Source organism: Protomyctophum parallelum, assembly GCF_964188405.1.
Source record: "Protomyctophum parallelum genome assembly, chromosome: 12".
Classification (NCBI taxonomy): Eukaryota; Metazoa; Chordata; class Actinopteri; order Myctophiformes; family Myctophidae; genus Protomyctophum; species Protomyctophum parallelum.
Window position 1 is genome coordinate 34,753,768 of NC_139712.1, and position 26,914 is coordinate 34,780,681.

At 43.8% G+C, this 26,914-nt stretch overlaps 1 protein-coding gene across 1 annotated transcript in view; it reads left to right on the forward strand.

The window, feature by feature from the left end:
- Positions 1 to 4,308: 4,308 nt before the first annotated feature.
- The window catches only part of LOC310868009 (cadherin-7-like), a gene marked incomplete at its 5' end in the record, with an annotated part of 188,143 nt that continues 165,537 nt past the window's right edge, over positions 4,309 to 26,914 (forward strand). Inside the window, one exon of the mRNA XM_083778211.1 lies at positions 4,309 to 4,614. Within this exon, the coding sequence (XP_083634337.1) occupies positions 4,309 to 4,614 (306 nt within the window). The remainder of the gene's footprint in view (positions 4,615 to 26,914) is intronic.

A 26,914-nucleotide genomic window follows, 5' to 3' on the forward strand; every position in this document is an offset into this window, starting at 1 on the left:
GGAGAAGTTTCACATTGAACGAAACAGCGGGAGAGTTCGCTAGAATTCAGCCATGTGTCCAATTATCCTCTTGGATTTTCCGAGGTTATTATGGGTCACATTTCTTGGTATATAAGAGCGGTGGCATGCGTGGCCCAGGTAATGGCTGCACAAGGACCCGCAGCTGCCAGTCGAGACTCTTAACGAGCCGCATGATCTGTGTGACAAGGCCCTCATCACGGAGATTAAAAATAAATCTGAGCTGTCAGTGGGATGGTGAGATGTGGCCCGGCGTGTATCCTGACCTATGGTCCCCCAAGCCGTATGTTTCCTGGCCGGCAGGCGCTTACGACGCGGCCAGAGCATGAAGGCTTGTCAGAGTGCTGGAGGAGGAAAGCATTTGGCATCGTGACAGATAAAGAGCCTGTCGATTTATGCTTTTAGTGTGTGTCACATGGCGTTGTAAATCAGGGGGTCTTCAACAGGGAGGCGCGGGCAGGGGTTCACAGAGTTACTACAGACAAATGTGACCCAACTTGACACACAGTAAGTCATTGGATTCCTTTTTTTTATTTCGTAGATGCAATAGAATGCATAGATAGAATAATAGCTTCAAATTGACATATTGGTTGTTCAGTTTTACCCACCAGTTTTGGAGATATGGCTTATGGTTTTGGAGTAATGTCTTGCAGAAAAGTGAGTTGAGAAAACAGGCTTGAAAGGTTCTGTGGTCTCTAACATTACACCTAGCTACATGTTTATGCATTTATTTCATATTTACATGTCTATTTCAGCTCTGACATTTATTTCAGACGTGCTCTAGTATGTGAAGAGTCTGACAGTTTTTCACCGGTCCTGAACAGTCAAAGTCTTGGAGGGGATTTCTTTTTCCTATTCTGAGGAGAACTTCAGACAAAAAATAGCAGATCTACAAGCTTGTACTATAGATTGGCTATTTTTTGGCAAAGAGGGAAAAATGAGCTGAGCAACAGAGTGAAAGGTCAAGGGGGCCTTGAACCTGAAAAGCATTGATGTGACGCGTTGTGAGTAAGGTTGGGCGACGGGACAAATATATCGTCAATCGTGGATTGGATGAGTCCATTGCCGAATATTTTTATTATGCTATAATACTCAACCAGGGAGTGTGTGTGCAAAATATGGCATCGACCGGGTTAACGGTGGCCGAGATTAGCTGTTCACGGACACACGGACGGACACACGGACGGACGGAGTGCAAAACATACTCTCCCCACATGCCTTCGGCCTGGTGGAGACAATTAGTTAAATGCAGGAACAATGGCTTGAGTGTGCTAACTTTCCAGGTTCCAATTTTTTTTAATCATAAAACTAAAATGTGCTAATGCTTTAGCTATCTTTTCCTACTTCATTTTGGAATTCAAAATGCTCCTCAGATCCTTATCGCTGAAAAAAAATATTTTCTGTTTTGATGTTTGTTCTGGTTAATAATTGACTGATTTCATTGTATCAAACACGTTTGGGCGTTTGTTCTGTTCAACCATGTTGGCGTTTTTAATTTTTTTTATATCATATTTCTTGTGCCAATACATCATCTTCTATTCCATTATGGCCCTTCAATGAGATGCAGAGTTAATCGGCGGAAGTCGTGCCATCTTAAATTAGTAATTAGTACGAGGACCAATTATGTGAAGATGGGCATGAGAATGAGTGAAGTGCTCCTTTAAGTTAAACCGTTAAGACCGGGAAAATATCTGTATCATTTCCGATTTTAGCCATAATTATTTTATACTTTGGCTATTCAAAAATGTCAGATCTACAAGCCCATAACTTGTAGCTTGAGCTTAAACACAGAATCATATGTTATACAGAAAACTGTTTTAGAAGATATTTGTAGAATTTGCCTCAGGTCTCAATGGGTTAAACACGGGGATCTAAAGTGCTTGGCGCACTTCAGGAAGTTGTCAAGCTGACCCAAATGGCCACAGGCTTTTCGTTTCATCTTTTCACAGACTAACGAACGCCATGTTTTGCAATAAAACTATGATCTTCCGAATCAATGTTTTTGCATCGATCAGAAGTCAGTTGATGACTGAGGCGATTATGTATTGGCTGCAAACAACATTCACAAGCAGTTTGTCCCTCCCTATAGCATTGCTAAACGTATAACCAATCAGCCAATTATAGTTCTATCTTTACATTGGAATATGGAATGTGTTCCAGCCTGGGGGCCACGATAAAGGTCCCCAAGGGCCAAGTTGAATATCTATGGTCTAGAATCTAGATAAGTGGTTTTCAACCTTTTCATGCCGTGACCCCCCAAAATAATCATATTTGAACCCAAATAATCATATTGGGACTGGGGACCCCCCCCAAAAAATCATATTTGAACTGGGGACCCCCACAAATTATATTTGAACTCGGGACCCCCACCCTGGCAAGTACTTGGAATTGTACAGTAGGAATTTGATTTAGTTTGACTCTGTTCCACAGATAAATACTGTGAAAATGGATCATGCATCCATCCATCCATCCATCCATCCATCTTCAACCAATTATCTGTAGTCGGGTCGCGGGGGCAACAGCTCCACCAGAGAGCTCCAGACTTCCCTCTCCAGAGCAACATTAGTGACTTCCTCCTGAGGGATTCCGAGACGTTCCAAGGCCAGTGAGTCAATGTATTTCCTCCAACTGCGCCTTGGTCTGCCCCGGGGACTCCTCCCAGTGGGACGTGTGTCGAGGACCTCCCTAGGGAGGCGCCCGAGAGGGATCCTAACCAGATGCACGAACCACCTCAGCTGACTCCTTTCCAGGCGAAGGAGCAGCGGTTCTACTCCGAGTCTCTCTCGTGTGACTGAACTTCTCACCCTATATCTAAGGGAGATGCCAGCCACCCGTTGAAGAAAACTAATTTTGGCCGCTTGTATTCGAGACCTTATTCTTTCGGTCATGACCCACACTTCATGACCATAGGTGAGAGTAGGAACGAAGATTGCTCGGTAGACGGAGAGCTTTGCCTTCTGGCTCAACTCTCTTTTCGTCACAACAGTGCGGTACAGCGACTGCAATACCGCCCCTGACGCTCCGATTCACTGGCTGATCTCCTTCAATGATCATGCAATCATTGTTATTTTCATCAATGCCAGCTATCTCTCCTATAAGTATGGTACCACATCAATACAGCATGGAGTTGTGGACAGAATCCCATCCAACGACAACAAAATAGGCTTAGTCTTTGGTCTGAGAGGCAAAATCTCATCAAATGGAGGTCCGTCCGTGGCTCAAATGTTGATGAAACATCACACCTGTGTGAAGTGAGGGGCGCTATTATCATCTTACAACATCGAGGAGGGAATTCGGTATAGCTTGGAGCAGCTATACATGTTCCTTTTATTCAATGGTCATCCAATCCATGTCTATTCACTTAAACTTATGAAATAAAGAACGATGATGATGTAAAACAAACAGTGTCAAAACAAACACTAAATTCTATTTATTGTTAATGGGATTTAATGTTTGTGTTAGTTACTAAACAAATTTCTCTTCATTGTCAATGGCGTTTTTAAAACAAACACAAACATTAAACCTGTATATAGGAGGGGCTAGCGCCCCTCAATAATGCAGGGCCTTGATGTGAAATGGGGTTGAAAACCACATGGTCTAGATAAGTGTGTGTGTGCAGGTATATAGGCCCTGTAGGACACTAACGTTGGTATATATTTACCATGTTTACCATCTATTCATTCTCAGACCGATTCCTTTATCATCGACGGGGAAAGAAATGTCATTATCATTGCATCAGCTGGCACATTACTCGCTGTCTAAAGTGACCGCGTGTGCGGTCAGAGAGGCAATTTTGCTGACACCAGTGTTTCTCTTTCTCTCTCTCTCTCTCTGATAGGTGCCAATTACACCGGCTCCATATCGAAGACACCGGCTCCTCTATCAACGCTGACCCCTCTGAGCCTCGCCTTAATGTTAACGCTCTGGTTCCAAAGTGCCGGGAATTATACCCCACGGTGGGTCTACTTCTAGGATCAAGACCAAAGAAGAAGCAGCAGCAACACCTCATAATACTCCTTTTCAACCCCCTTAATCACGTTCTTCAATCTTCAGGGTCCTTTGTTTTTTTCTCTACATTTCCCGCCCCCAACCCCCCTTAAGGACTTTTCCACCTCGACTTTTCCACCTCGTCTCGTCTCCTGGACTCAGAGCTCCTCTGTTTTCCTCCTCGTTTGTGGAACGTCGTACGTGTGTGTGGGGAGTGCACGTGGTTCGGGGGGGGGGGGAGGGGGGAGGAGGCCGCAGCCGGCAACAGACAGAACAGACAGACAGAAGACGACGACGACGACAATGATGGGGCGCTTTTGTTCAGCCATGCACAGAGCGCTGGCTCTCCTGGCGCTGCTGTGTGCCCTGTGGGAGAGAGGAGGGGTAAGCTGCCGGGGGCTGCAGCAGAGCCCCGGCGGCGGGGGGGATCATCAGGGGGGGTCCCGGGGGTCCTCCTCCTCCCCCCGCTCTGATCCGACGAGGGGCCCCTGGGAGGAGGAGGAGGAGGCGGCGGCGGAGGTGCTGCTCAGGCAGAAGCGCAGCTGGGTGTGGAACCAGTTCTTCGTGCTGGAGGAGTACACGGGCAATGAACCGCTCTACGTCGGCAAGGTAAGGACACATGTGGCCCGTGTGTGTGTGTGTGTGTGCGCGCGCGCAAATCTATTCATTGTACCGTGATGCACGATTGCACATGGCTCTCCTTTGTTTACTTCTTCATTATTTTGGCCGAGGGCACCCCTGTTGATCAACTTTTTAATCCACTGCACACGCCTGAATTACATTGCTACTTTACAGCATGGACGGTGGCACTCTACCCCTGAGCCGCTCAGGGGTACAGTGGCTGGATAGTAACCGCAAGGTTGCCAGTTCGAACCCGGGCTCCCCCAGAGTTAGTGTCGAAGTGTTCTTGAGCAAGACTCTGAACCCCTAATTGCTCTTGATGTGCTGGTTGGTGCCTTGCATGGTTTCCGCCGCCATCGGTGTATGAATTTGTGCGTGAATGTGTGAATGTGATGCACAATCTATGTAAAGCGCTATATAAATGCACCATTTACCATTTACAGCACCTTTTGTCATATTATGCGGTATAGGTAGGCCTTTTTGTGCAAATCTTTCCCCCAAAGATGGAGTGTGTCACGGGGAAAAATGGTGTGTCCAATAGGACAGACTGAAAATAACTTTTATACTATGTTATACGATTGCTGTACTGAGGATTTCATGATGTTTAGATATCATGTGTAGACTGAATGAATCAAAGAATGTATTCATTATTAATAATTATTATTATTAATCACAGTGATACAATCTTCTCCTCTTGCTTCTGGAAACACCATGAAGGCAATGGTTATATGTTTTCTGAGTGGTGCTAGCCAGTAGCCACTCCTATAGACAGCAATGTGTGTCCGTATTATGTCCGAGTACCGTCTGTATGTCTGAGTATGGAAATAGCGTTTGTTGACCACCAAGTCACAGTACAGTACAGTACAGTACAGTACAGTACAGTACAGTACAGTACAGTACAGTACAGTACAGTACAGTACAGTACAGTACAGTACAGTACAGTACAGTACCCACGGCACCAGTGTTGATTTTGACAGCAAATTTTTAATTTAGTGTTAGTCATAGTCTCTTGAATAGTTTTCATTTAGTTTTAGTCACATTTTAGTCACCTGGAATGTTTTAGTGTACCGAAAATCATAAGATTTTGACAGGCCTTGATACCATCGTAATGACTGATTTTACACTTGCTGAAAATAGCCGATCTGCAAGCTCACAATTAACGTGTCGCAGTGTGACACATTGTGAGCTTGTAGATCGGCTATTTTCAGCATGGAACCAAGTGTAAAATGACTTATACTAGATCTCTTGTCCACTAGTCTATTTTTAACATTTTAGTCTAGTTTTTATTTGTTGACGAAATTGTCAATATATTTAGTCTTAGTTTTAGTCATCATAGCTTAGTTTTCATTTAGTTTCCAGTCGACAAATTATTTTTGTCATAGTATTAGTTGACGAAATCAACCCTCCACGGCACCCACATTGAGAAACCATGGTTTAGAGACAGCAAATACTTTTGCATCTTTAGATGTGACAAAACAACATAGCATCATGAAAAAGTATCTGAAATAGAAGTGTATTTACTTTGTCATCACACTATCTTCATACAGTAATAAAGCATAAGGCAAGGCAGTTTTATTTGTAGAGCACATTTCAACAACAAGGAAATTCAATTTGCTTTACACAGAACATCAAGCAAGGGAAACACAATTATACAATAAAAATAAATAACAGATACAGTGCAGAAGAGGGAAAACAGACTGGCTCAGATGCAATTTCAGCGTTCTCAAATAAATAAATTGCATCTGAGCCAGACGTCTTGCATCTTCTATTTTGGAATGCCGCTGCCACACGTTTATTTGTGGTGTTAGGGACAGAAAAGGCCTTTTATTTCCCAGATGAACTAAGAGGTCTGGATGGTTCATGATATATCGCTCAAGATCAGAAATGTATTTTGGTCCTAAACCATTCAAAGCTTTATAGACCAACAGTGGTATTTTCAAATCGGTTCTTTGGCCTTAGTCCTACTCCTCCTCCCAGCCAACACTCCCCACTGACAGGTAGTTACCCCCCCCCCCCCAGAGAGGACGTATAGGGCCTTAGTCCTACTCCTCCTCCCAGCCAACACTCCCCACTGACAGGTAGTTACCCCCCCCCCCCCCCCCCCCAGAGAGGACGTATAGGGCCTTAGTCCTACTCCTCCTCCCAGCCAACACTCCCCACTGACAGGTAGTTACCCCCCCCCCCCCCCCAGAGAGGACGTATAGGGCCTTAGTCCTACTCCTCCTCCCAGCCAACACTCCCCACTGACAGGTAGTTACCCCCCCCCCCCCCCCCCCAGAGAGGACGTATAGGGCCTTAGTCCTACTCCTCCTCCCAGCCAACACTCCCCACTGACAGGTAGTTACCCCCCCCCCCCCCCCCAGAGAGGACGTATAGGGCCTTAGTCCTACTCCTCCTCCCAGCCAACACTCCCCACTGACAGGTAGTTACCCCCCCCCCCCCCCCCAGAGAGGACGTATAGGGCCTTAGTCCTACTCCTCCTCACTCCTCCTACACGAGTCCCCACTGACAGGTAGTTACCCCCCCCCCCCCCTTTTGATTTACATCAAAAGGGCATGTGAACTCAAACCCACAATTCAACATTTTGGTTTTAAGATGTTGTTATTCATTTTGTATTCATCCTTAGGACCCCAAATCACACCTTGGAAAGCATGATTGTCTATTTCAAACAAAGTGTTTTTTGACTGGGGGGTCATATTTTGACAGCAGGAATTGCCTGTCATGATTTGACCCCCCAGTATTAGGATGTATTAGGAATTAGGTTATTGATTAATCAGCCAACACTCCCCACTCACAGGTAGTACCCCCCTCCAGAGAGGATGTACAGGGCCTTAGTCCTCCTCCTCCCAGCCAACACTCCCCACTCACAGGTAGTTACCCCCCCTTTTGATTTATATCAAAAGGGCATGTGAGCTCAAACCCACAATTCAACATTTTGGTTTTAAGATGTTGATATATGATATAAATGGGGCACTTCGTGTAGTGAGTTATTTCTACTGTTGGCACTTTAAGTACATTTTGATGCATACACTTTTGTACTATAGGCTACATTTAGAATTTCCAGACTTTTACTTGTAAAAGTGTATTTCTACATTACAGTGTTGCTACTTTTACTTAAGTAAAACGTTTGAGTACTTTTTCCACCACTGCGTATAGTATAGTATAGCCACTGTAGAGGGCAGCCAGAAAGCTCGCCCCAAAACACACTCGCTATACAAGAGTAACGAGGCTACAATTTAGACATTTTGAACTCAATAACTTGTCAGGTTCACCTTAATCTACCTCTGCCTAATGCTGCTACTGTGCTTCTTTGGGATTATAAATCATAAGGCTGCATTGATTTATATTACAGTATCTTCACATTTCTTTTTATCATATTCTGTAGACAGATATCGGTCGATTACAACTTTTCACCCAATACCTTAATTTCCTGGAGCCAAGTTGTAGGTTTTATCTGTTGGCATCAAAGTCGACTTGAGATAGTTATCCTGAAACTTGGCTCCGTTTTGAAATGATCCCAGCACGGATCTGATCGGTTTTTGATCTGCAGAATGTTTTTGCAGATATAGTTCAAAATAAATTGAAGCTTAGAATCAGCGCCACTTCCTGCTGCATCCCTTCCTCTCGCAGTGGGACTGGCAACACAAGTGTAAACACAGCACACATGCTAGGCTTTCTATTGCTTTCTATTGTACTGTAAGTGGACATGCAGTTTCCTGTCTGTCAGAGAATTGGCCACAGATTCAGGGGGATGCATTGGTAACCGGAATGCTCCGCCCAAAACACATCCCCATTTCTTCCGCAGATCGCTCGCCCCCACTGGTAATTGTCTCCACCAGCCGAAGGCATGGGGAGAGTATTTTTTGCACTCCGTTCTCCCGTCCGTCGGTCCGTGTGTCCGTCTGTGAACAGCTAATCTCCAGCCAAACTCTGCTCACACACTCCCTGGATGCCAGAGCTGAACCTCTCCCCCAAACCTTTCACATGGGCCTGTTATAGCGCCACCAGGAGGCCGCTTCTTGCACAATAGACAGTACTCTCACAGATGTGGTCCAAACATTCACGCGAATTGGTGCACATGTCTCTTTATAGCCATTAAACAAAACTGGTCTTTCAGATTTTTCATACTAGACTAGACATAATAGATTTTCATTGGCTTTCAAGCCCACCGATCTGCGTAAAACTTTGTATGCACACCCCTCGGGGCACTTCTTCTAGTACTGAGGTTATATGTTAGGACTACGTTTAGGGTTAGGGATAGTTGATCAGTGCCACATCAACATAACGTTGAAAAAAAAATGTCCCGTTTTGTTAGAAACTTTTGATTTATACTGAACTCATTCATGAATTTTTTATTTAATTCTTTTTTTGCTGGTGTAAACCGATTAAATAATCTGGATTATTTTGAGACCGATCCGATATGGCATTTATATGGCCAATTATGCTACCGATTAAACTAAAAGGTTTGGGAACCTACTTGTGAATACAGTACGTTCGGTGTTCTGCACCCTCACCCTGCCATGTTTTATCCTTCCATAGTGTTTAACCAGCAGCTATGGGATGTAACATCCCTTTAGTCAACACCGGGTGTTTGAGTCCTTAATTTCCTCTCGCAAACACCTCTTTCTAATTGATTTCCATTTAAAGGATTGAGATAGACTGCTTATTTATAATACATTGAGCCATACAGTATACGCACCCATACACGAGAGATTGAGAGAATCTGCAACCTTGCTAACGGATAATTATGCAATATGCCATAGGCAATTAGTTTCACATAGTTGTTTCAGTTTGATTGTCTTTATAAATAGACCATCGGTCTTTAAGAGGCAGTCCGGGAGCCTTAGGGGGTCCTCGGCGTTAATATTGTGTGTGTGTGTGTGTGTGTGTGGGAGGGGGGGGGGGGGGGGTGGCTGCATCTTTTTTTCTCTTTTCTTCACGTTAACCTCTTGAACTCTAGCATCCCTATATATTAAAGAAAAATTAGATATGTAGGCTACTGTAGATCGGCTATTTTCGAGGTTTTGTGTTGAAGAGTATAATAGGCCTATCGCATAGCAACACAACTATTCCACAATCTCTGAATGCTGTAGAGTCTGGAACTACACCTCCTGAAATCCGAGTAACCTGTTTGTCATTTTTGTTTATGAAAATATATTTTAAAATATCTCTATATTTCCATTTCTGCCAATACATTTGCGAGACTGTAAAGACGAAACGGAAGTGAGGAGGCTTATTCACATCCACTTTATTGCTTAATCATCAAAAGAGCTTCCGTGCTCCAGACTGTATGATAAATTGTGGGAGGCAACTGTCTGGCCACGCGAGACTATAGAGAGACGAGCGCAAAGTGCCTCACTTTGTGCCGCACTACGAGCTTGTATATACATCTGCTATTTTTGAACATTTTAGAGAAGTGTGAGAACTACTGATTTAGAAGACATTTGTAGAATATGCAACGTTTAATCTGCAACACAGTCCCTCCCTGCTTCATCTCTTTCTCAGGTAAGGGGGTCAGACCTGAAAAAACCCTTGAAGGCGCCTGTATCTTTCTAAATCAGTCATTTAAAGAAACACTGGGTGATAAGAATTATATGGCTTTAAACATTATACTTGCCCTCTACAACAAACTTTTCTAAAACACATGTGAATAAATTAGCTAATGTTTTAATCCTAAGGGGGGCGCCATTTGACAGTGTCTGGCACATGTATGACGTCACTCGTCTCGTTGACTTGTCGACAACAAATAGCACAGCGATAGCGTGTCTGTCTGTTCAGCCTTTAGATTAGCGTTTGAGTGGTTTGGCCGAGCGCAGACAGAGTTTAATTGCTGCTGCATGCATGGTGGTGGACTAGGAGAAGACTGAGCCATGGTGCTGCTGGTGGGTGGTGGACACTGGACAGCGAGTGAGAACCGGGACGACACCGGCTGCCTGCGGGTTGACCGGTAGTCAGTGGTGGAAAAAGTACAAACATATTTTACTTAAGTAGAAGTACTGATTCTCTACTTGAAAATTACTTAAGTAAAAGTACAAAGTACCCATTGAGAAAGTTACTTAAGTAAAAGTACAAAAGTACCTCAAATTAAATGTACTTAAGTACAAAAAGTACCCGGTGTAAAATGTACTTAAGTATAAAAGTAAAAATTACAAAGTACAAGTACAAAGTACAAGTAAAAAGTACAACATGCTTTTCAAAATGCCTACAAAGAAATGAAGTCCAACAGTGGCTTTATTTCAACACTCATCTTGAAACTGGCCAATGGCATTTAATGTTTGTGTTGGGATAAACACTAGAAACTGTCCATTCATTATCAATGGCATTTAATGTTTGTGTTGGGATAAACACTAGAAACTGACCATCCATTATCAATGGTATTTAATGTTTGTGTTGGTATAAACACTAGAAACTGACCATTCATTATCAATGGCATTTAATGTTTGTGTTGGGATAAACACTAGAAACTGACCATTCATTATCAATGGCATTTAATGTTTGTGTTGGGATAAACACTAGAAACTGACCATTCATTATCAATGGCATTTAATGTTTGTGTTGGGATAAACACTAGAAACTGACCATTCATTATCAATGGCATTTAATGTTTGTGTTAGGACAATGTTTGTGTTTACTATCATTACAAACATTACAAACAACTCAGGTTGCAAGCAGCTCACACAAAAATATATTTCAGATGGGGGTAGACAGTCATTTAGGGGAGAATGGGGAGAGCCATTGCAATTTGCAAAACAGACATAATTGCGTGAATTCACACATTATAATTAGTCCTTAACTATTTAAGCCCCACCCACTCCACTCTGTGAGGGCAAACTGTCTCCCATTGAGATGCATGTAAATGATTTCTCCATAAAAATAATCGGTCATTTCAGTAGCAAGAGCTTGAAAATGTCTTCTAAATCTAGTCAAAAAAGCCTACAGTAGGCTATAGGCCTATGCACAAATGTGGATTACATTATTGGGGAGAAAGTTAAAACCGATATCAACTTTAACAACCATCCCGTTTGACAGACGTTTACATGCAATGCACTAGGCCTACAGTGATTATTATTGCAATCACCTGGATCGGTGAGTGTAACGTTCCTGAAGTTAAGCTGTGTATGTGACGAAAACAGAACTGCAATAACCAGCAGATGCAGCGCACGTCACACACACACACACACACACACACACACACACACACACACACACACACACACACAGCGCGGCTCGCTGTAATTTATTCACGGCACCAGAGAGAGAGACCGAGAGAGATAGACGGGCGCTTCTGTCCAGCTTTTTCACCAACATGCTTCTGCGTGAATGTGAACCATAGAGTATTAAAAGGATAGAGACTGATCTGGCGCGAAGCTCCGCCCCTCCGCTATTCATGTCAGTGGAAGTTGCTCAGTGGCGTTTTGAAGCAGCCCCTTGATGTGAACGAATGAGTGAGGCGATCAAGCGAGCCCCGCATATTTCTCATATTTTGCGCGGAAATGTGTAGCGAGTAACGAAAGGTGTCCAATTTTAATGTAGCGGATTAAAAGTACGATTTTTTACTTGTAAATGTAACGGAGTAAAAGTAAAAATACAGCAAAATAAAAATAGTAAATAAAAGTACAAATTCTCAAAACGTGTACTTAAGTACAGTAACGAAGTAATTGTACTTCGTTATTTTCCACCACTGCCGGTAGTAGGCTACCAGCCAGGAGCCTGAGGGTTGACCAGCAGTAGGCTACCAGCCAGGAGCCTGAGGGTTGACCAGCAGTAGGCTACCAGCCAGGAGCCTGAGGGTTGACCAGCAGTAGGCTACCAGCCAGGAGCCTGAGGGTTGACCAGCAGTAGGCTACCAGCCAGGAGCCTGAGGGTTGACCAGCAGTAGGCTACCAGCCAGGAGCCTGAGGGTTGACCAGCAGTAGGCTACCAGCCAGGAGCCTGAGGGTTGACCAGCAGTAGGCTACCAGCCAGGAGCCTGAGGGTTGACCAGCAGTAGGCTACCAGCCAGGAGCCTGAGGGTTGACCAGTAGTAGTAGGCTACCAGCCAGGAGCCTGAGGGTTGACCAGCAGTAGGCTACCAGCCAGGAGCCTGAGGGTTGACCAGCAGTAGGCTACCAGCCAGGAGCCTGAGGGTTGACCAGTAGTAGTAGGCTACCAGCCAGGAGCCTGAGGGTTGACCAGCAGTAGGCTACCAGCCAGGAGCCTGAGGGTTGACCAGCAGTAGGCTACCAGCCAGGAGCCTGAGGGTTGACCAGCAGTAGGCTACCAGCCAGGAGCCTGAGGGTTGACCAGTAGTAGTAGGCTACCAGCCAGGAGCCTGAGGGTTGACCAGCAGTAGGCTACCAGCCAGGAGCCTGAGGGTTGACCAGCAGTAAGCTACCAGCCAGGAGCCTGAGGGTTGACCAGCAGTAGGCTACCAGCCAGGAGCCTGAGGGTTGACCAGCAGTAGGCTACCAGCCAGGAGCCTGAGGGTTGACCAGCAGTAAGCTACCAGCCAGGAGCCTGAGGGTTGACCAGCAGTAGGCTACCAGCCAGGAGCCTGAGGGTTGACCAGCAGTAGGCTACCAGCCAGGAGCCTGAGGGTTGACCAGTAGTAGGCTACCAGCCAGGAGCCTGAGGAGAGCATCTTTCGTCTGCAGTGCTTGCGGTTCTCACTCGCTGTCCTTCCTCTTTTTAGGTCATTTACCACCATGTAGCAGCAATGTCTCTGTCTGCGCTGCGCTCGGCCAAACCACTCAAACCCTAATCTAAAAAGGCTGAACAGACACGCTATTGCTACGCTATTTGTTGGATAGTGAGAGAAACAAACACCAGTAGTGCATTGCAACGGAGTAAAATTTAGATGGAAACGTTATGAATTCAACTCGTCTCTTCATATGCACGATGTTGTCTTATCACCTAGAGACTCTAGTCTTATCACCCAGGGTTCCTTTTAACAGCGGTGGCCCTTTTGCACGACGAATCTTCTACAAAGGGTCTTTTATGACACATCTTTACATGTGAACTGAATGTCTAAAGCCTGGCCCTTTCAGAAATCTGGCAAAGAAATCGGATCTGCCAATTCTCAGAGGTATAGGTGAGTGAAGCCCGACACACACCGTCTGCGGCGCGGCGCGTTTCCGCGCGGCGCCACCTGGAAAATAGAACTGGGTTATATCGGCGCGCCAGGCGCCGCGGCGCGCCGCGGCGGACGGAGCCGGTGTGCGTTAGGTTCATTGAAAATAATGGAGGCGGCTGTGTCCGACGCGCGGCGCAGCCGGTGTGTGGTGGGCTTGAGTGTGTATGTGTGTCTCTGTGTCTGTGTGTGTGCACGTGTGTGTGTGGTCTCAGCGCTTGAGGAGTTGTCACCTTGTTTGTTCTCTCAGATCCTAGCTGTCACACGTCTGAGTGCTTGTGTGTGTGCGTGTGTGTCTGTGCGTGTGTGGCCTCCTCACAAGGGCACAGTGCTGTGACGTCGCGGTAGGTCACCCTGACCGTGTCACGGCTCCTTATTGAGCAACGCGCTAGCTTCTATCACGTTCTGTCAATAGAGGGTATGCACATGCAAGTGAATGGCAAATCGAGTGGCAAAGTGAGTGACAAAGTCAGTTTAATGTTGTTTAAAGTTGTTTAATGCAATCAAATACAACTTGGATGTAATGCAAACAAATACAATTTGGATGCATGGGCTGTCAAGGCCAGAAAGTAGTTTATTTTGCCACTCAGTAGACGTTCCCGCATAACTTCCGGGTTTGATGACGATGTCACAAGCATAACCAGATAAAGTGTATACAGAATAAATAAAGTCGGGGGCTTCATGGTTTGTCAAGGCTTACTTGAAGACGGAGTGTCGTGATTTTTTTCCCCCTGTTTTTCATGTGTTTAAAGGTGACAGTACGTCATTAGACCCCAGGGTGTGGTTATGTGCAATGATGTCTTCCCTTTGTATTTAGGGTTTCTTCCTGGAGGCTGAAACCTTGACAGTCAAACGTGCCAATAAAAAGAAAAACGGTGATATAGTGACATCACAATATCATCCCCTCCCCTAACCCCTCCCCCTTTGTCATACAACAACAGTTCAGGTGCATCACCACACATCACCACCCACCAGGCAAACCAGGCATACTTAATGAACTGGTGGGTGTGTCCACATAAAAACGACATTTTAAAAGTATTGCATCCTTTCTCAATTTAGTGAGTCTAAGGATGCAGGATGCAGGCTATTTGCATCACTGCTCCATCTTTAACCCATTCTGGGCGGGAACCCCTTTTGGTGTCAGCATTACCTTATGCTTTAGCTATTTTAAAATAGCAGATCTACAAGCTCATAGCACGCCACCGAGTGGCGCGCTACGAGCTTGTAGGTCTGCTATTTTTGGAGGAAAAAAATATATAATCTGATCTCAGGTCAAAATGGGTTAATAACCATAGTCTGGTTGCCTACTGTAACCACACTAATTATCACAATACTACATGTCATCAACAAATACAAAACACTATGTAGTACAGTATGTACAAGGGAGACATGTCTAATACCCTGAGCCATCCCAAACTAGCAAAATGTGTTGACATTAGGTGGAAGTAAGGCTGAGAAGAAGTAGTCAGTTTGTTTTGGGAGGTCTGAACTCTGAAACTTAGTTTTGAGTGACACTGAGATCACTCGATCGGTCGATCCCAGCTCCTATACCGGCATTGTGTCCTTGAGTAAGACACTTAACTCTGCTCCCCATGGGCGCTGTTCAATAGCTGCCAACTGCTCCGAATAGTTGGGATGGGTTCAATGCAGAGGACAAAGTCCAGACTATTATCACTCAACCTTTCCATAGTATGCCATTCATCCGACCTTAATAGAAGTCAACTCTGCATGTGGCTACCATATTGTCGCTGTTGGGCAGAGACCTCCTATCTCTATATTGTACAGTTTTTGAGTGGTGCTAGGCACTCCTATACGCATCTATGTATGTATGTCTGTCCCTGTGTCTGTATGTCTGAGCACGGAAATACAGTTTTTTTTACCACCAAGTGTCACTGTTGCGCAACCTGACACGCACGCACATGAGCACACACACACACACACACACACACACACACACACACACACACACACACACACACACACACACACACACACACACACACACACACACACACACACACACACACACACACACACACTGATAAAGCTACAGGCCAGGCTAACATACAGTAGACATAGTCTTCAGAGTAGACTCCAGCCCGTAGCACTTGCCCTAGCCTTGACGACCTTGCAGGCTTCTGTAAAGGCTAAAAATGTAATTTAGATATAGCACGTTATATGCAGACTAGCCACGTTCATTTGTAGACCTGGCATCCTATAGTGTACAGTTTCAATGTTTCAATTATTTTTTTATATTATATTTTGGTCTACCTATGATCCTAGATTACTATTTCTATGCATTCGATGTATAGTTCATATTTACCTGGATTTGAGAGCATCTTTGTAAACTGTAGGAATATGTGAGTGAATAATGCAACCATAACTACATAAATATGTTGCTAGATTTACAGAAATGTGATATAGTTGGTATATGAATACAGAAATCATGACTTTGGCCCGGGCGCACTTTCGGCATTCTGCTTCCCTTTAATGCATTCTGTCAGATTGTGGATTTCACAACCACATGTCTCATTATGCCTTGGCTCTATGCCTCGGGTAAGTGTGCTGGCCTGGAATCATCCGCAGCTCACATCAAGCCAGCCGGAGAAGCCTATATTTAAGCCATTGAAACTTGAGGCCAATTCTACAAAAAATGTCTACTAAATCCTGGTTTTCTGAATAACTAATGTTTCCAACTAATGTTTCCAATCCGTGCTCTAACTCCTTTGTGTCAAAGGACCCCCAAAACTATATGTATTTGGTAGCGGGCCCCCGCCCCCATCTCTAAATGTTTTGTTCCAGGGACCCCCAGAAGCAAGGAATTTGTTTTCCCCAGATTTTTCAAAATTTGCAGATCTACAAGCTCATAGCGCTGCACTCGTTTGTAGCTTGTAGATCTGCTATTTGTCAATAGCCAAAGTGTAATATTAAGGCTAAAGTGATTAAACTCATCTAAAGTGACACAGATGCTGTCCCGGTCTTAATGGCTTAAAAAGCATATACTCAGACTGCACACAAAAGCTTCCACGGCTTCCACGCTCAAATTGGTGACGTGCATATTTAAACAAGCAGCGACGCTGCGGCGCGACTCATCCACTTAACAAACACTTGCTGGTAAACATGATGTGATTAACATTCTCTAGCCGGCTATGTGACTAAATATTTGCGAGCGACGAGCGTTGAAATGTGTAATTCTTAATTTGTAATTTGTATAAGCAAAGCAGGCACGTTGGAGCAATGTGTGGTTCTTTCAAAGTAATAATTTAGCTGTCATTGTACAAATGTGGTTTTGTTCACTTTATATGGATTTTATATGGATGTTGATGTATCCCTTTCCCAAAAGCCTTTTATACAGTAGCCTGTAATAATGTTTGCCAGCGACTGCTGATAATTTACAATTTAGGCATTTAGCAGACATTAAGCCTTACATTAAGGAAGAACAAAAAAGCATGGCAATACATCATATACATACAAAGTAGTTATCACATGAATCATACGTAAGCTAAGAACGTAACAGTGGAATATCTATAATGAACTATGCATATATATACTACTGTATATAGTGCTATGTTTACATAAAATGCTATAAGTCTACATAAACTGCTATCTAAGTCTACAGACAGTCTATCTAAGATATAAGATACCTTTGCATAAGCCTGTAAGAGGTCGAGGCTGGGACAGGGGCCAGGGGTAGGCAACCTTTATTATCAAAAGAGCCACTTTTGGACCAAAAAATGATTACAATTTAATTTGGAGCTGCAAAATATGTTTGCTTTAATAAAGCAAACTTTTTTTTGTGTTTGATTTTTATGGTCTTTCAATATTACGTCGTATTGTTTGCCAATTCCTCAAATCAAATCAAGTATACCAGTAAGCCAGCAGCATTGGTGGTGAAAACAAACAAAGATGTCTTAGCATTAATCCATTCTTCATTTTCCTTCATTCCATGTGCTTCTTATTTTTGCACTTTGTGCAATATCAGTGTGAAAGAATAGTTTTATGCCTACTACAATATTAAATTATGATTAAAATGTGAAAGAAAAGAAAAAGAAAACCTCTTATTCCTTTTCATACTTCTTTGCCCAAGCAACTGGGAGTCACGGGAGTGGGCCTAAGAGCCACATGTGGCTCTAGAGCAGCAGGTTTCCTACCCCTGGGGGGCGCACACTGTCAACAGGCTTCTTGTTGTTTTTTTTCAGTCAGTGTCTGTTTATTCTAAGCAACTTTGGGCTTGTTTTTTTCTGTAAAGTCGCTTACATGCATTGGTAGTTGCAGGTGTTTTGGCTTGGTAAATAAATGGTAAATTCACAAGTTACACGAGTGAATTGATTGTAGAACAGCTTCCCTCCCAATAACGAGTTGCACGAGTTACGTTTTCATTGTTTAATTTGCATTTTTAATACGTTTGAAGTCTGTGTTGTTGATTGCCACTTTGGATAATTTTTCAACAATACGACAAGCAATGACACCGTTTTAAAGTGGATTTTCATGAAAAGGAACGATGATGTCGACGTGGTGGTTCTTCAAAGGTTAGTGAAATCTAGGCCGTCAGCGGGGCATTGCGATTAATTAATTCCGCAGTCAAACTGTTAATTTATATTGTTATATTTTTTATTATTATTTTGCTGAATAAACTTGGTGTACTGTAGGCTGAAAAATAACCAAAGTGACATTGATCAATCCGAAATAGAGGGTATACGCTTAATCTCATCATCATACCTGGAAGTTATGAGGGAACACTTACTGAGTGGCAAAACCCAACTTTCTAGCCATGACAGCATCCAAAGAGAAAAGTCCTATCTGGCATTAAACAACCTTAAACGACATTAAAGGGACATTGCATGGCCTGGGCCGTGGCTCAGCGGTCCAGGCACCTTGGCTGGTAATCCAGTCTGGCAGTGTGCCGCGGGCTCGATTCCCGATCCTGACGGCCTTCACTGCATGTCACCCCCCCATGATCTCTCTCCCTATTTTCCTGTCAGCCTACTGAAAGGGAAAAAGGGACGTTTCACCGCTGGAAGAAACTGCAGTCACTCAATGTTAATAGTGTTTGTAGTAGATAACAGTAGCACAATTAGAAATTTGCACCCTATGGCCAGAATAATTATGAAGTATGTGTTTAAGTTGACTAGGGTTTGACTGGATTTCTGAATTCCTACAATGCCCATAATGCTTTAGTGCACATCCCCTCCTTGTGGAGAGGGGGGAGGCTGCATGGAGGTGTGACTTTGTAGTCTCTTTGTAAGCTCTTGTTGCTAAAGGGGTGAAGTGGCCCTTTAAACTCACTTTGCCACTCACTTTGCGCATGCCCTCTGTACTATCAAAGGTTTCTGAGGCACCCGTGGACTTGCGTCAAGGCACCCACTTTGAGAAGACATGATGTAAAGACCGAGGCGTATACACAACAGACAAGACCTTTGTGCCGCCACAGCAGCGAGCGCACTTTATTTATAGAGACGTCTATGAAATTGGCAGCCTGACTAACCATCCAATTAATGGGTTGGACTTATTCTGCCTTATAATTGAGTCAGCATTCAGGCAGCATTAGCCCGAGAACCCCCCACCCCTCACTTAAACTCACAAGGGGGGTTTTCTTCCAATAAATGGAGAGAGAGAGAGAGAGACCTCTAGGAGGTGAACGAATGAAATGCCCGTTTAGGTTTCTGTCCGATGTTTCATTATAGGTCCATCACTTGAATACAGTATACCTTTAAAGGTATAGGGTGAGTGATATATTGTTTGGGTTAAAACTAGGGATGCACCGAAAATTCGGCCACCGAAAATATTCGGCCGAAAATGGCTAAAAATGTATTTTCGGCCTATTCGGTTTCGGCTCAAATAGGCCGAAAATATATCACCGAATAGTCAAAACACCGGGTCGGTATAAACACAACACGCGATTGTCTTGAACGTAACCAGAGCGCTCCGCATCTACCTCTCCCTCTCTCTCCCAACTTCAGTCTCCCCCCCACACACACACACACACACACACACACACACACACACACACAGTGTGTGTTTGTGCGTGCGTGTGCGTGCCCACACACTGTGTAGGACAGTGGTTCTCATAGTGGGAGTTCCAGCTAAATTATAGATAGTTAGGAAGTAAACCAAGTGGGGCCGGTCTGTAACAGAGTGCAAAAATGGAACCAAATACACTCTCAAAATTTACTTAGAATTTAATAGAAATAAAAATAAATTGGGGTCCCAGAGATAGAAATGGGAAGAAAGACAGTCAGCTATACACAGTCAACATTACAGATTACAGTATCATTACAAGTACAAGGAATGGCAATGAAATCAAATTGTATTAAAAAGGGGGTAAAATATAAATTTTGAAGGAGTATTCATTTTTATTGTCTTTATTGTTAGTTACAACATGCCTACAATAACTTGAAGCATTTTTAATCGTTTAAATAATCGCCCGATGAATCGATTATGAAAATCCATAATCATGTCTTTTGCCATAATCAGGTAGCTTTACAACAAAGCTGTATTCGGCTATTCGGTATTCGGTTTTCGGCCAACTGTTTCCTATATTCGGTATTCGGTTTCGGCCAAGAATTTCCCTTTCGGTGCATCCCTAGTTAAAACCGAAAAGTAATTTTTGTTAGTTTAAGGTTAAAGCATTATATCGGGATAGTAATCGTTGCTAACAGAGTGTTTGTTCAGTCACAGGTAGTAGTAGTTGTTGTGATATACAACATGATATGTGTATGAGTGCCTATGCTGTGTACTTGTACGTGAATATACAAATGTACAAGATATGTATTGTGTACTGCCATGAACTGTAACAGACTGACTTTCTAGTTAGCCACTGAAGACATCTCAGAGAGCAAGGTCAATTTGCAGCTAGCCGATTGTTATTGTTATGTCTCAGTGGCACGTCATGAGGACACAAGGATCCAGAGCTATATATGATTCTGTAAGTGTATAATAAATTGTGAACCCTTGGCGAGATACTGTCTCTGAGTGTCCCGTTATTATCGTTCTCCCGGGCCCGTCGATCGCCGCCGTACCACAGGAATAATTCAGCTGGATTATCACACACCACCCAGCCTACACACACACTACCGGTCTGCCAGAACAGGACGAGGGTCCTTACCTAGAGATTACAACAGTAGTAAGTAGCCTTGCCGAGCCATGAGGCCCATAGGGCAGGAGCCTATCTCCTGTTTCTGTAGCGTGAGGCAGCTTGATGTACAAGTACACCCCCTGGACATGTCACAGGGACAATCCAACCCTTGATGCCGAGTGTCAAGCAGGGAGGCACTGGGTCCCATTTTGGTCCCATAGTCTTTGGTATGACCCGGCCTGGGATCGAACCCCGACCTCCCAGTCTCAGGGTGGACACTCTAACCACAAGGCCACTGAGCTGTCAGTCACAGGAGTGTGCTTTATTGGCACATGGCTATGCAGTAATGTGAAGAATAACACAAGTGCCACATACTGTACAGACCAGCGGTATGGTCCATTAAAACTGATCAACTCAAGTGTTGCCGTCAGTTCAGTGTCGTGTCAACGAGGCAATATACTGTACGACGTACAGTAACTGCAATCAAATTGCACTTCATGTTTCCCCCTCGGATACAAATCAGTGGCATAGAACTCTAGCAAGCCATGGCCACGATTCCAGTGGTGGGATACTTTTACTTGTAAAAGTAGCAATACTATAGCTGCAATGTAGAAATAATCTGTTACGAAGTAAAAGTCCGGCTATACTTGAGCGCTTGAGTAAAAGCGTGTACGTACTGTATATTGTGGCCATCGTGCGGGCAACAGTCCCACAGATGATTACACTGGGGTTAACGGAGCATGTTGCCATGCAAGACGCCTCATTAGTATTCCATCAGATCTTTCCCTTTTCGTAGCGGGTTAGTGTCTCGGAGCGCCAGTACGATGGAAAACCACCACAAAGGTCAGTCCTCCTCCTCGCACTCCTCCCCTGGTGTCGCGGACAAGAACCGACGCAGCTGGGGAGTGCTTGAGAGCATGTGTATAGCTGGAGAGGAGGGTGATGCAAGCTGACAGGGAGGACATCATAATCTCAGTATACCCAGGGAGCTGCATGCGTGTGTGCGTGCCTGCGGAGACCCCTCTGGGGGCCACTAGGAAAAGCCTTCATCTGATGATGATGCAGGGAATCAAAGAGGAGAAATGCAGCCTGCATATGCAGCGAATGCGCGGCCACGCGTGCCTTTTATTTTATTTTTTTACAGGGCTTGCTTAACAATTTATGAGAAATATTTCATTTTCGGTAGAAAATAGATAAATAATCTTGCTTTGAATAATTACCCGGTTTCCCTTTTTTTTTTGGGTAAATTTGAGTTGATTATTAACCCACCTTAACATTATCCGGTTCTGTCACCCCCAGCTAATTGCTTATTTTCTATAAATTAAACACCCCATGAAGTCTTGAATTTGTGTTCTAATGAGCGGTCAGGGCGCCTGTTCAGGGGAGGGAGGAGGTGGGGGGGGGGGGGGGGTAGCGTGCACCTCCACATGCGTTACGCCCCCCTAGTGAGACCTGTCACTGGGTGGAAAGAAGATGGTGGCTTGACGGCCCGGGTATCGGAGGAGACCTGAGGCTTTCTTCACCCTCCCAATGACTGATTGTTAGCAGAGATGGAGTACTTGTAGAGAGGCTGGGGGATTGGGAATTGGCTTTACTAATTGGGACTTGGGACTTAAAGAGGAGAAAATGTTTTTCTTTTGTCTTGAAGGGGCATGTTTTGCACAATAACATAGTCTTTATTATGTCTGCCCACGATCTCTGTGATTCAGACAGTATGTTTGTTTACCTCAGTCACTGATACTAAAATCTGATATATATAATTCTTTCTATGAACCTGTGACTTGACACCCATACTGGTATAAAACGAAGAAAAAATGATTTTGAAAATAAATAATTTGTGTTTGCGAACGCAATGAGCACTAACTATGAGACCCTGCAGATCATGTCTGTGTGTCTGTCTGTGTGTCTGTCTGTCCCGCTGTGACACCACCCGCCCGCCACCAGAGGGCGCAGCTGTAGCACACACACACACACACACACACACACACACACACACACACACACACACACACACACACACAGACACACAAACAACCACACACACACACACACACAAACTTAAAAAAAAAAAAAAAAAAAAAAGTACGTAATTTATTATAATTGTTATTGCAATTTACGAGCTGCTTTCGCTTCCCGCGTTTGCGCGTCTTACTTGTCTAATGGAGTGTGCAATCCCTTCCTTCACTTTGAGTGGCAGTCGGGGGAAACCTAACTCTATGGGGCAAACGAACTCGCCAGAACATGATTTAACATTCTGTCCATATCGGATCGCAACTTGAACGGGGCGGAGTCGGCTAAGTGAACTTCACAACGCTTGACACGGCAACTTGCGGTGTCTCTCCTGGCTCAAGGTCGCTTGAGACGGCTCCCCTCCATCGCGGTCTAAAACTGTACTTGGAAGGGGGTATCCCCAACAGGTCATAATTATCTTAAACTAGAGCGGTGCCCGTTGGGCACTGGCCTACTTGGAACGATGCAAGTTGGAAATTCATGCCCCACCCAGTTATTATGTATGTGTCCTTTTTATGCCCATATATGGAGTTATTTGTCAGGCATGCCCAAATATGAAGTCTATGCAGATGTCCGAACATATTTGTGACACGTGTGTCGAATTTGAAGTCGGTGGTGCAAAAACACTAGATGATTTACGATTAGATGTCGTAAATGTTCCTCATCACAAAAGAGTTCCCCTGGAGACTATTGTACCTGTTGGCTGGGTGAAACTATACTTTATCAAGTATTCTATTTCAATTGGGTGCAGGCTTTTGCAGAGCGGAGCACACGCATTAAGATTAGAAGAATTCGATTCTTTATCCCACCAGTTGTTTTGCTCAAGACGTAATGAGGCATTATAGAACGGCGGTCATTTTTCATGGCATGACTAATTAGATTCCACAAGAATCGCTCTCACTAATGAAAGCAGCCTCGTCTCTCCACGAAACAGATATTGTTTTTCATATTGACCCTGATGCATCCATTCGTTGGATTGGTAGTCTGCTAGTGTCTGGGAGACTTTAACCACTGTAACTCTAAGTATATACTTTGGTGTACGTTAAATATTGCAAAAAAGAGCTGCTCTACAACCTCACAGCACGTTGCTTTGCGATTTTGAAAAAGAAAAGTACTGACAACGTTTTTTCTTCCCAATTCCGATAATTGCCTATTGGTCGATGCGTCTGTCTGTCTGTCTGTCTGTCTGTCTGTCTGTCTGTCTGTCTGTCTGTCTGTCTGTCTGTCTGTCTGTCTGTCTGTCTGTCTGTCTGTCTGTCTGTCTGTCTGTCTGTCTGTCTGTCTGTCTGTCTGTCTGTCTGTCTGTCTGTCTAGTCATCTATCTATCTGATGAATTAGTAAAATTACATGGTATCAGACCGCCATACATTGCCAACATTTTAGGCAGTATATCGGCACCTTTTTCCAATAATGGCACCGGAAACAACTCTAGCTTGTATTATATATAGATCTGCAATTTCCGCAGGCTGTTTACCTATTTTCTCCACTTATATTCTCCACATATATTATAATGTTCACAGAATGTCCGTCGGCTATGATGTGCACCGGACTATATAGGGACTCATGTGGCTGAGCATCGGAAATGCTTCCTTTAGAGGAATATATTGCAAATGCAAAGTCAAGCTTCTTCCCTGTTTTTTCCACCTCTGCCTCAGAATCAATCGGTGTGTTGAGTGCATACAGTGGGTTGTGAAATGCATTATTCATAATGCATTACCTCCACCGCTCGTTTTGGACCCTGAAAAATCCAGCAAAACTACCATCAAATCTGTCTCCAACAAACACTGTTATTGACACCGGCAGCTGTTTGAACTGTAGATAGTGTATGCTCAAGGGACCCCCCTCATGTCTTAAGGCATGCACACACGCACGCACGCGCGCACACACACACACACACACACGTTTAATGCATATTTTGTAACAGTAATCTGAATCCACAAAGTAGATATACCGGTAGTAACTAAAAGTGCCAAATAACTGTAATTTAGTAAAACATACGATATTTGCCTCTGAGATGTAGTGGAATAGAAGTAAAAGTATAGAAAATACTCCTGTAAAAGAAACAATACATCTCAGAGATGTAGGCCCATTGTGTGTAGAGACTCTACGCACGCACATACACACACACACACACACACACACACACACACACACACACACACACACACACACACACACACACACACACACACACCCCTCGAGTGTCGGGGATGTGAACTGTAGTAACACCCAGTGTCTTATGTGGGCACATAATCCATGGGCCACCTCTTACTATAATTAAATATAGTCATAATGATTCATGGAGTCTAATCCTAAAAACTGGCTGTATTTCCGTTGGGACGTTGAATGACCTACATGCACTGCAGTGGTCTTCTTACACCTTGAACCACAGAAAACACACGCACGCACGCACGCACGCACGCACGCACGCACTCAATTTCATTTGCCGATACCAATATTGACCGATAATGGCAAATTATTGATTTTATTTCATTAGACGTCAAGCAAGAAAAACAAGTTACATCACAAAAAAACACAGTACAGTCATCTGACTTACATAGGCCTACCGTTATGTGGCTGATACATTGGTGCATCCATCATGTATTGATCATGATTATGTTCCTTTGCATGTCATTTGTGTGCTCTGTATACTGGCAGTCTTTAACGGGTATACAGCGAATAGACAATATAGCAAATTTAAATGATCCAGCCATTGTGATGCCATTTGCATTTAGAAATAGTCGAAATAAATGTATATGATTTGTGTGTTCTCTTTGCCATGTTTAAATCGTGACAAGCAACCTGCGGTATCTGGAGAACTCTCCAGTTTACCAACTCGCCACGATGTGTAGTGCATTTTAGTTTTACTTCACCTTCATTTAAATTGCATTGAATTGACAGAGAGAGAGGATAGTTGTTTAGAGTTAACACTAGAGAAAGTACGAATGCTAAAAGTTTAAACACCAAAGTACCGAAACAATGTAATTTATTTATTAAACAATTCCTGAAATGGTAGGCCTACTTATCATTGGTATTCACATACTCACCTTTGTATCATCATCTAGCTGACCATTTAATTGCACAAAATAATCTGATCACTTTGGAAATGTAACTATAACATCTGTGAGTTTGACATACTACACTGATGCATGTTAGCGTAACGATGAAGACATTGATGAAGAATTTTCGCCGTGGTGACTTGGTAAACTGGCGAGTTCTCCGTTATCCCAACATGCAATGGTTTGCATTAAGGAGTCTAAATTTCAGGTCTAAATCTTGTTAATTATGGAACTTCATCCTCATTGTCTTTCATTGGAATTCATAAGACTTTTCAGACTTGACTGGACACAATTGACATTGACATGGTGCACTCGTGTGTCTGCGCTCCTCTCGCACTCTTTGACAGTTTGTTGTGTATAGATGTACGATGATTAAATATGTGGCCTCAAGAATTCATGTGCAAACAGCATTATGCAATTTTCAATGAAGCTTGAATAAAATGGGCCTTAAGGAGTCAGAAGACTCTATTACTCTATTTCCAGTTAGTATTCCAGTTACCAACTGATTTGGTAAACATTGTGAATACAGAGGTGTAGTGGTGGCTGTGGTAAACATTGTGAATACAGAGGTGTAGTGGTGGCTGTGGTAAACATGGTGAATACAGAGGTGTAGTGGTGGCTGTGGTAAACATTGTGAATACAGAGGTGTAGTGGTGGCTGTGGTAAACATGGTGAATACAGAGGTGTAGTGGTGGCTGTGGTAATAGAGGTGTAGTGGTAACAGAGGTGTAGTGGTGGCTGTGGTAAACATTGTGAATACAGAGGTGTAGTGGTGGCTGTGGTAAACATTGTGAATACAGAGGTGTAGTGGTGGCTGTGGTAAACATTGTGAATACAGAGGTGTAGTGGTGGCTGTGGTAAACATTGTGAATACAGAGGTGTAGTGGTGGCTGTGGTAATAGAGGTGTAGTGGTAACAGAGGTGTAGTGGTAACAGAGGTGTAGTGGTAACAGAGGTGTAGTGGTAACAGAGGTGTAGTGGTAATAGAGGTGTAGTGGTAACAGAGGTGTAGTGGTAACAGAGGTGTAGTGGTAA